This window comes from Castanea sativa, chromosome 1 (assembly GCF_040712315.1).
Source record: "Castanea sativa cultivar Marrone di Chiusa Pesio chromosome 1, ASM4071231v1".
NCBI classification, from domain to species: Eukaryota; Viridiplantae; Streptophyta; class Magnoliopsida; order Fagales; family Fagaceae; genus Castanea; species Castanea sativa.
This window is the reverse complement of record NC_134013.1, coordinates 38,362,501-38,373,278: the sequence shown is the minus strand read 5'-3', so window position 1 is coordinate 38,373,278 and position 10,778 is coordinate 38,362,501. Positions and strand designations below refer to the sequence as shown.

Here is a 10,778-nt window from a genome sequence, read left to right as displayed (position 1 = left end):
AATAGAATATCAACATACATAAGATACATGAACTAAATGTAACTAAGGTTCTGTTCAACACTTAATAAGAACATCAATTTATACAACGCATGTGGTCCGAGGAGTCAGGCATGACCAAGCTTCAGTTTGATACTTAGAAAAATGAATTGAAGTGTTAATTTCCCCAAAGTAGATGATCTGATGACCAGACATAACTGATGTTCTATTCAACACTTAATAAACTATCAATTTAGACAAGGTATGTGGTCTAAGGACCAGGCATGACCAAGCTTCAGTTTAATACTTAGAAAAATGAATTGAAGTGTTAATTTCCCCAAAATAGATAATCCGAGGACTAGACATAACTGAGGCTCTGTTCAACACTTAATAAAATATCAATTTAGACAAGGTATGTGGTCCGAGGACCAAGCATGACCAAGCTTCAAGTTGATACTTAGAAAAATGAATTGAATTGTTAATTTCCCCAAAGTAGATGATCCGAGGACCAAACATAATTGAGGTTCTGTTCAACACTTAATAAAATATCAATTTAGACAAGATATGTGGTCCGAGGACTAGGCATGACCAAGCTTCAGTTTGATACTTAGAAAAATGAATTGAAGTGTTAATTTTTCCAAAGTAGATGATCCGAGGACCAGACATAACTGAGGTTCTGTTCAACACTTAATAAAATATCAATTTAGACAAGGTATGTGGTCCGAGAATCAGGCATGACCAAGCTTCAGTTTGATACTTAGAAAAATGAATTGAATTGTTAATTTCCCCAAAGTAGATGATCCGAGGACCAGACATAACTGAGGTTCTGTTCAACACTTAATAAAATATCAATTTAGACAAGGTATGTGGTCCGAGGACCAGGCATGACCAAGCTTCAGTTTGATACTTAGAAAAATGAATTGAAGTGTTAATTTCCCCAAAATAGATGATCCGAGGACCAGACATAACTGAGATTCTGTTCAACACTTTAAAAAATATCAATTTAGACAAGGTATGTGGTCCGAGGACCAAGCATGACCAAGCTTCAGTTTGATACTTAGAAAAATGAATTGAATTGTTAATTTCCCCAAAGTAGATGATCCGAGGACCCGACATAACTGAGGTTCTGTTCAACACTTAATAAAATATCAATTTAGACAAAGTATGTGGTCCAAGAACCAGGCATGACCAAGCTTCAGTTTGATACTTAGAAAGATGATAATCAACGCAATACAGTGTCAATAAAAATAAAATGGCAGAAGTGCCTTTCATTTAATAATAGTACCTTCGTAGGTTATTTACATTCCAGGGACGTTGTACAACATGTTCATCTAGATTTTCAAAATTATAAGCCCTTATGCCCGCGACTGAGGTAATACGATAAGGTCATTCCCAGTTGGGCCCCAGTTTTCCCCATGCTGGGTTCTTTGCAGTGCCCAAAACTTTCCTCAGTACCAAGTCTCCAGGTGCAAGTGTCCGTAGCTTTACATGGGAATCATACCCTGCTTAAGTTTGTGTTGATAATAAGCTAGCTGAACCAGGGCATTCTCTCGCTGTTCCTCAACTAAGTCTAGGCTTTTCTCCAATAAATTGTCATTACTGCCTGGAGTGAAAGAGCTCGTCCTTAGTGTTGGGAACCCAGTTTTTAGAGGAATTACAGTCTCGGCTCCATAAGTCATAGAGAATGGTGTTTTTCCCGTGGATCTTCATGGTGTAGTTAGATATGTCCACAAGACATGTGGCAATTCTTCCACCCATCTTCCCTTAGCATCATCTAACCTTTTCTTGAGCCCATTGACTATTACTTTATTGACCGCCTCGGCCTGTCCATTCCTTTAAGGGTAAGCTGGAGTGGAATATCTATTTGTGATGCCTAGATCACAAAAATATCTTCTGAAGGCCTTACTATCAAATTGTAGGCCGTTATTTGAAATGAGAGTATGAGGGATTCCAAACCTAGTGACAATGTTTTTCCAGACAAACTTTTTCGCCTCCATATCCCTGATATTCGACAATGGCTCAACTTCAACCCATTTAGTGAAATAATCTGTTCCAACGAGCAGCCACCTCCTATTCCCTGCTGCTTTTGGGAAAGGCCCCACAATGTCCAAGCTCCATTGAGCAAAAGGCCATGGACTAGATAGATGATTAAGGACACCCCCTAGCTGATGGATGTTGAGAGCAAATATCTGACACTGGTCTCACTTCTTTGCATAACCTTATGCCTCCCGCTGCATATTGGGCCACTAATACCCCTGGGTAAGAGCTCTAGAGCTAAAGACTTTCCTCCTGTGTGACTTCTGCAAATTCCTTCATGCAACTCTTCTAAAAGTAATTCTGTTGCTTCTGGGTGTATACATAGCAAATATGGTCCTGAAAAAAGAGCGCTTTTACAATTTCTGGTCCTCGGACAGCCAGAACCGAGGTGTTTTCCTGCGTACCTTATTTGCTTCAGACTTTTCTTTGGGCAAGATATCATCTTTGGGGAAGGTCACTATTGGATCCATCCAACTAGGTCCCACCTCTAATTTAATGAATTCAGATGGTATCACCACTCGTCCCAATGGGTTTCCACAGATCTTCAACAAGGATGACCTAAGGTAGGCTTTGCGCCGAGAATGTCGCAAGTGTGGCCAAAGAATCAGCATGGGTATTCCCACACCTGGATATATGTAATACGGAAAAAGACTCAAATTTGGACTGTATATACCTGACGTGGGTTAGGTATCCTTGCATTCTTGGATCTCTTGCCTCTAACTTCCCTTCCACTTGGCCTACTACTAATTGTGAATCCGAGAACATTTGTACCGTTTTCCCACCCATTTCATAAACCATGTCCATTCCGACTAGTAGAACTTCATATTCTGCCTCATTGTTAATGGTCGAGAACCTCAATCTCAAGGATTTCTCAAAAGTGATTCACTTAGGGGACACCAAAACTAGCCCCACACCAGATCCTCTTTGATTCGCTGCTCCGTCAACATACACTTTGCACAACGAAGGTTCTTTGCATAAGATCATGCAAATTGATTTTTCATTCATGTCCAATCCCTTAACATTTTCTTCCAATAAGGGCTCAGCAAATTCTGTCACCAGATTTGCAAGGACTTGTCCCTTTACAGAGGTACGAGACATATATTTGATATCAAAAACCCCTAGAATGGTACCCCATTTGGCAATCCTTCCAGTGTAGTTTGTACTTCGAAGTATAGACTTAAGAGGGAGTTAAGTCAAAACAATAATTGTGTGAGATTGGAAGTAATGGGGAACCCTACGCGTAGCATGCACCACTGCTAGGATTGCCTTTTCCAACGGTAAATAATGCACCTCGGCCTCATGTAGAGACTTGCTCACATAATAAACTGGCCTCTGTACATTATTATCATCCCATATAAGAACCAAACTAATTGCATGATTAGCCACCGCAATATATGCGAACAAAACTTCATCAATTTCTAGCCGAGACATAATGGGTGCTCGTGAAAGATATTCCTTAAGTTATTGAAAAGCCTAGGCACACTCCTCAGTCCACTCAAACCCCTTCCACTTATTCAACAGTCGGAAGAAAGGTCTACACCTATCCGCGAATCGAGAAATAAACCGGTTGAGGGTAGCTGTTATCCCTGTCAACCTCTAAACCTCCTTGGGATTCCGAGGTGGGTGTAAATTTTTAATTGCCTTAACCTAAGCCAGATTAACCTCAATTCCCCGGTGAGTTACCATATAACCTAGAAACTTGCCTGATCCCACACCAAAAGAACACTTAGAGGCATTAAGTCGTAATTCGTACCTCCTCAGCGTCTGAAAAGTATCACTCAGATCTTCCAAATGTGTGGAAACCGCTTTACTTTTCACCACCATGTCGTCCACATATACCTCAATAGTCTTTCCCAGCTGTGGCTCGAACCTCCTAGTCATCATCCTCTGATAGGTAGCCCCTACGTTCTTCAAACCGAAAGGCATTACCTTATAATGGTAATTTCCCGTAGGAGTGACAAACACAGTCTTCTCTTGGTCCTCCACAGCTAAAGGTATTTGGTGATAACCTTGGAAAGCATCCAAAAAACTCATCCGAGGATGCCCAACAGTAGCATCCACCAACTGGTCTATCCGAGGCATTGGGAAAGAATCTTTAGGACAAGCCTTGTTCAAATCTGTGAAGTCCACGCATACTCTTCACTTCCCATTTTTCTTCTTTACTATCACTGTATGAGCCAACCATTCAAGATAAAACACCTCTTTGATAGCACCAGCCTTCTTGAGTTTGAGCACCTCTTCCTTGACAGCCTCAAAATGTTCTTTGGAGGAGCGCCGAGGTAGTTGCTTCCTTGGTACTACAGCTAGATTGACATTCAAATAATGACAAATGAAACTTAGATCAACCCCGGAGGCCTCGTAAGCATTCCACGCGAATACATCCATATTCTTCTTCAAGAACATGACCAGCTCTGCTTTCTCTTCAGATGGCAACTGAATTCCCACTTGAAAGAATTTCTTAAGGTCGTCATCTATAAGGACCTTCTCCAAATCTTCACTCATGGGTTCTTCTACTGATGGTACCTCAAGCGTGGCCAGAGACATTAATTGCTATGGCCTTCCCTCAGCCGAGGCCGAGGACTCCGGACCAGGCTGATGCAGAATTGCAGCCGCCATGCACTGTCTAGCCACAGATTGACTCCCCAGCAGCTCCTCAATCTGATCCTCAAATGGAAATTTGATTTTGACATGTAGAGTTGAGGACACGACACCTAGAGCATGCAACCAAGGTCTTGCCACAATGGCCGTGTAGGGAGAATAAGCGTCTACCACAATGAAATCCACGTTTACCACCTCTGGGCTTGATTGCACAAGCAACCTAATCTGCCCCTTTGGTATGACAGTCTTCCTCTCAAAACTTATTCAGGGCAAATCATAAGCCGTAAGATCCTCTAGCTTTAAGTTTAGCCCTTTGAACAAGTCAGGGTATATGATATCAGCACCACTACCCTGATCAACCATTACTCTCCTCACATCATAGCCCCCTATCCTTAGTGTAACCACCAAAGCATCATCATGTGGTTGGATAGTCCCAATCTTGTCCTCTTCTGAGAAACCTAAAATTGGTAAGATATTTCCTTTAATCCTCTTTGGCTTGTCCCTAGAATCCTCGGCCAAGGTCCGAGCTACAGACATCACTCTGGAAGGATGAAAGCCAGTTCTTCCAGGTGCAGCGAAAATAACATTTATCGTACCCAGAAGAGGCCTTGATGAAGTGCTGCCTTAGTTAGCAGTCCCTGAGTGGTTTCCCTGCCCATTAGGCTAATACAAGAATTGCTTTAACTTTCCCTCCTTAACTAACTGCTCCAAATGGTTCCACAGAGTTCGATAGTCTTCGGTGGTATGACCTCTCTCTTGATGATAATGGCATTGAAGGTTCTGATTACGCCTCATGGGGTCCCCTGCCATCTTATTAGGCCACTTGAAGTATGGTTCGTTCCTGATTTTCTCCAACAGCTGATACACTGGTTCCCTAAAGACGGTATTAACCACCTGAGAGGTGGTAGGGCCAGTTTGCCCATTAAAATCTCTTCGGGGCCTGCTGTTGTTGTATCTGTCTGACCTGAAATCTCTCCTCTCTTGAGGGATAACCTTCGTCTTTCCCTTACCTTGCTGTTGATCTTCTTCGACCCTTTTATATTCATCAATACGATCCATGAGCCGACGTACACTCCTTACAGGCTTTTTGGTCAAAGATTTCCTCAAGTTGTGCTCTGCAGGTAGGCCGACCTTGAAGGTTCTTATCGCCACGTCATCGAAGTCTTCATCAATCTCATTGAACATCTCCTAGTATCTATCTGAGCATGTTTTCAGGGTTTCCGCTTCTCTCATGGATGGATAATAACGAATCCAATGGCCGAGGAACTCTACTGCATGTGATGAAACGAGAACCAAATGCCCTAGTAAGTTCCCTGAAAGAATTTATAGAACCTGCCCTCAAGCCATCAAACCACCTCATCGCCACAGGTCCTAGGCTAGAGGGGAAGACCTTGCACACTAACATTTCATTCTTAGAATGCATCGCCATCCTCTGGTTGAAATGACTCGCATGCTCCACAAGATCTGTTTGGCCATTATAAATGGTGAATGCTGGTTGTGTGAAGCGTCAAGGAAGCTTCCCTTCTTCCAACTTGTGCGTGAAGGGTAATTTGGAGATTTGCTGTAATGCCCGGCCCATAACATCATTTCCCAAGCCCTTCGAAAGAGAATTCTTACCTTCTCATTCATGCAGATTGTCCTCTATATAGGAGAAAAACTCCTCCAGAGGAGTTCTTGACCTGGGTCTGTAACTGTCATCCCTAAAGCCTTCAGAAGAAGGATCAGACAAGGAAGGAGTTCGCCTTCGCCTTTCGCAGTGCAACTTCTTCTTCAGGTGGTTAATTTCCTTCTGCATGGCTTTAGCATTCTCCTCATGGGGAAGTCTGCTTTCACTGCGTGAACGACTCCTACTAGTGTGCATTGTATGCACACTACCCTCCCGATCCCTATCCTCTTCATGATGCAAGGTGTGACCCTCACTCTAGGACCCCACAGACTCTGCACGATGTGGACCTGAGCCTACCATAATGTTAACCTAGAACACAAGATTTCTCACAGACGACGCCAATTGTAAGGACACAATTTGAGCTCGAACCCACTGACGGAAGGGGATGGGCCTAAAAGGCCTTTTACAATAAAATTTGTAGAGAGTGGGCTTGAAATCTAGGTTCTAGTAATGTTAGATAACAAAAATGATGGGCTTTGATCACAATGATACAGGATAAGGAACTATTTACAAGAAAGAATCCTCTCCTCGGACACTAGCCGAGGATGATTTCTATTATTTCTACTCCAGATAGGATACAGTTATGGATAGTGAAATATACAGTGTTTTTTCTCTGTTTCCCCCCCTCCCCTTTTGCTGAAGGTCCCTTCTTCCTTTTATATCCACTCCTTCTCCTCTTCTTCATGTTCCACGTTAGGGTTAGGTTGCTAGTTTAGATACTTGTCTCATCCACCTCCCCTGAAGTCTTTGGAGACAGGATCTAGGTTAAACTTTGATGCTCCGATCTCACTTCTTCATTAATGCGGCCAGAATAGCAGTTGCAGAGCATTCAATGCAGGGGCGGTGGTTACAGTTTTATCTTAGATATTCTACCGCCCTTCTTCTTATCTTCCATATTTACCATATTTACCCTTACCCATAGGATTTTCTAGAACATAGCTTGTGGATGTTAACCAGCCCTTCTCCTACCTCGGCTATACATAGCCGAGGACATAATCTTCTTCGGACCATCTTCTAGGACATATTTGTTCAGGCATTACATCTTTACTATTTAGCATTGCTTTATGAGTTAACATTCATACATCCTCGGATCATTCAGTGTCCTCAGATTGGGCCTTTAGCCCAAAAAAAAAACTCTTAGGCCACTCTAAAAATATTCCTGAGCCCAATGACATTACAGGTAACATGCCCTTTACTCAAGTAAAAAAAAAAAAATAAGAAAAGAGAAAATGCTAGTATTAATTACGAATAAAGTGGGAAGTAATAACATTTAATGATTTTTTTTAACCGTTTGATCTCTTAGAAATCTATAATACAAAATAGGTGTAAGTTTATAAGAGTTAGGTGTAACTTGAAACTTTCTCATATATATATATATATATATATATATATATATATATATATATATATATATATATATATATATATATATCAATTAGATGCGTTTGAGAGTTCAATCTAATCTAAATGGATGTCTACAGTTTACATTAAAGAACTATATGCCAGGCAGGACTTCACACCAAAAGGATGGACCCTGTTATTGCCTAAACTAATAGGACTTTCACAAGTGCAAAATCAACCAAGAAAAGAGGAACATAAACAAAAGTAACAATATTATTGATTTAGGCGCAGAGCTCATTCTTTTGGTGCGAAGTCCTGTTTCACATATAATTATTTAGGGTAGAAAATCATTTATAATTAGTTTGTACTGTATAGAAATATCACATTATATTTATAAATAGATTAATATATAATAATAAAATAAAATATATGTATACATTTGGAGCAGAGCAATGCGGGGCGGGGAAAGTTAACACAAAGTGGAATGGGGCAGGATCACATGAGATGGATTGTTTTTTGCCATCCTTTCTACTGCATCCAAACTATACTATTTTGTGACGGACATTTTGTCTCATTCTTCACCATTCACTTAGAGAGGAGGGAGGCCAAAGGCCTTGTAGCTGAATTGTCATCTCCCCATGCACAAAATGCTTGGGGGCTTAGGGAGAAAAGGTTCAAGCTGCAGGGTTAGCAGCATGTTATAATTATTTCTCAAAAAAAAAAAAAAAACTTAGAGAGGAGAGAGGAAAAATATGAGTGAATATAGATTATAGAACAAAGTGGAGAGAAAAGAACAACTTTGTTTGAGAGTTCATAAGAGAATGGAATGGAATAAAAATGAATAATCATAATTGAATTGAAAAGAATGGAATGTATTTAAATAACCTTGTTTGAAAGTTTTAAAATAAAAGAATTGAATTAAGTAACCTTATTTGCATGTTTTAAAATAAAGGAATGGAATGTAACTACCCTTATTTGGGAGTAAATTACTAAATAGGTTTATAAACAAGTTATGGGCTGAGGTTAAATGGGTTTGTGTTACATTCGGATGGACATGGCTAACCCGTTTAAGAAATGAGTTGTGTTCGTGTTTAACATGCTAACCCGTTTAACCCATATGGCTTATAAAGTTATTAGTTATTTTAATATTATTGCTTAATTTATAGTTGTATTTATATGTTTATTACTATATGTATGATTGTAATTGTATTTTAATTTTAGATATTTGAGAATTGATAAAAATTATATAGGTTAGGTATGACCTATTAATCAAATAGAATATTAAACGGATCATTTGTATTGAGTTTTACATGACTTGTTAATTAAACGAGTTAAACGTGTTAGGTCGGTCAGGTCGGGTCAATCTGTTTAATAAACAGGTCGTATTCGAGTTGAAGATTCCTAATACGTTTACTAAATAGGATAGGTTTAAGTCAATTTGTATAACTAAATACTCATGGCTCAACATAACACGAATTCGACTCACGAACACAAATTGCCACTCGTAGGAGTAACAAAGAGGGAAATAAATGGAATCATTTGGTGACAATATTACTATTAGACTTCTATTTTTAAAAATAAAGGACTAAATATATATAGAGGAATTTTGGGAGTTTTAGAAAAAAAAATAATTCATTAGATCTAATTTCATTCCCTCCATTCTTTCCAATGTTTGAGGAATAAAAACTTAAGGTGTCAAGGAAATATAGAGGAATGAATATTCATTTTGGTCTATTTTGTTACCTTACACTTAAACTTCTAAACAAATAAATGAATTTTTCATTTCTTCTGTTAAAACTCTAGAAAGAAAAAAATAATATAAAATTATTTTTATCAAGACGTATAAAATTTGATTAGGATAGGGGATTACCAAGACTTATAAAATTTGGGATTTATAATGAGAAAATTTGTTAGTTTTTAATTGGGGTGACTTTGTTCTTCTTTCTCAGCACCTTATTTTTCTTACGCTGTGGGGGCGAAGAAGAAAATGGGGATCAGATTCATATTGATGGTTAACAAACAAGGACAAACCCGTCTTGCCCAATACTACGAGTACCTTACTCTCGAAGAACGTCGTGCTCTCGAAGGTGAAATCGTTCGCAAATGCCTTGCCCGTAACGAGCAACAGGTCTCTCTCTCTCTCTCTCTGTCTCTCTCTAATCCGAATTTGATTTAATGAAAGCTTGTCACTGTGTTCTTAGCTTAAAGTTGTGGAAAATTGATTGTTTCCAGGTCGTACTTTATATATATATATTTTTTTTATATTAAAAGCTCTTTGATATAACTTCAATATTGGAAACCCAATTTCGTGTATATAAACTGCTGCATGGTTGGTATGTTTAATTGATTGAAAAGTTACAAATCGTTTATTCGGATGAAAGTATTTGAAGATTAGGAATTGGGTTTCAATTTTTAGTTTTTACAAAGTATGAAAGTGCAAATTTAATTTTCTGTTAATGAATTATATGGATGGGCTTAAGCCTTGTTAGAAATTCACGTTGGAGCAAAATTTTCGAAGCTCAAATTCATCATTTGCTGTTAAGATTCATGTTAAGCAATTTATTTTAGAAAATTGTTCCAATTAGTGGTTTCATTGTAAGGATCTTAGCAATGACTGAGATCAAGATCGAGTCACCTTAGATGGAATTGACAACCTCATATTATTAATGATTTAGGGTTCAATTGCCAAATCCTGGCAACGAAACTGGTTCATGTCATTTGTTCTTGTATTTTATAATGTTAGTGTTTGCTAACAATGAGCTCTGACTTAAATGGCTTCTCCTTCATTCACAAGAATTTGGTGGAGAGTGAGTTCATGGTTACCTTTAAAAAAAAAAAAAAAAAAGAGTCATTGCTTACTACATGATTATAAGGATTTTGGATTTTACTGATCTGAATGTGTTGTGATGGGTTTTGTAAGACATGAGTCACATTACCCATTTTTTGGTGTACTATATATTCATTGGTTTCTTTGATTGGTAAGTTTACACCACACCCAAAGGGTTTTGAACCCACAACATTGCTTTCCTTTTATATATATATAATTTTGGAGGGGAGGGGGGAGGAGGAGGTGCAGTTTGAGCTAGAGCTCATTGCTAGTGTATTCTATTTTCATATTATGGCAAAAGCAATGATTTGATGGGCAGGGATTAGTTTCGGA

At 38.9% G+C, this 10,778-nt stretch overlaps 1 protein-coding gene across 1 annotated transcript in view; it reads left to right on the top strand.

The window, feature by feature from the left end:
* Nucleotides 1-9,496: 9,496 nt before the first annotated feature.
* Nucleotides 9,497-10,778, top strand: part of LOC142639692 (AP-4 complex subunit sigma) — a 4,477-nt gene continuing 3,195 nt past the window's right edge. The window contains exon 1 of the mRNA XM_075813837.1: nt 9,497-9,746. Within this exon, the coding sequence (XP_075669952.1) occupies nt 9,606-9,746 (141 nt within the window). The 5' untranslated portion in view covers nt 9,497-9,605. The remainder of the gene's footprint in view (nt 9,747-10,778) is intronic.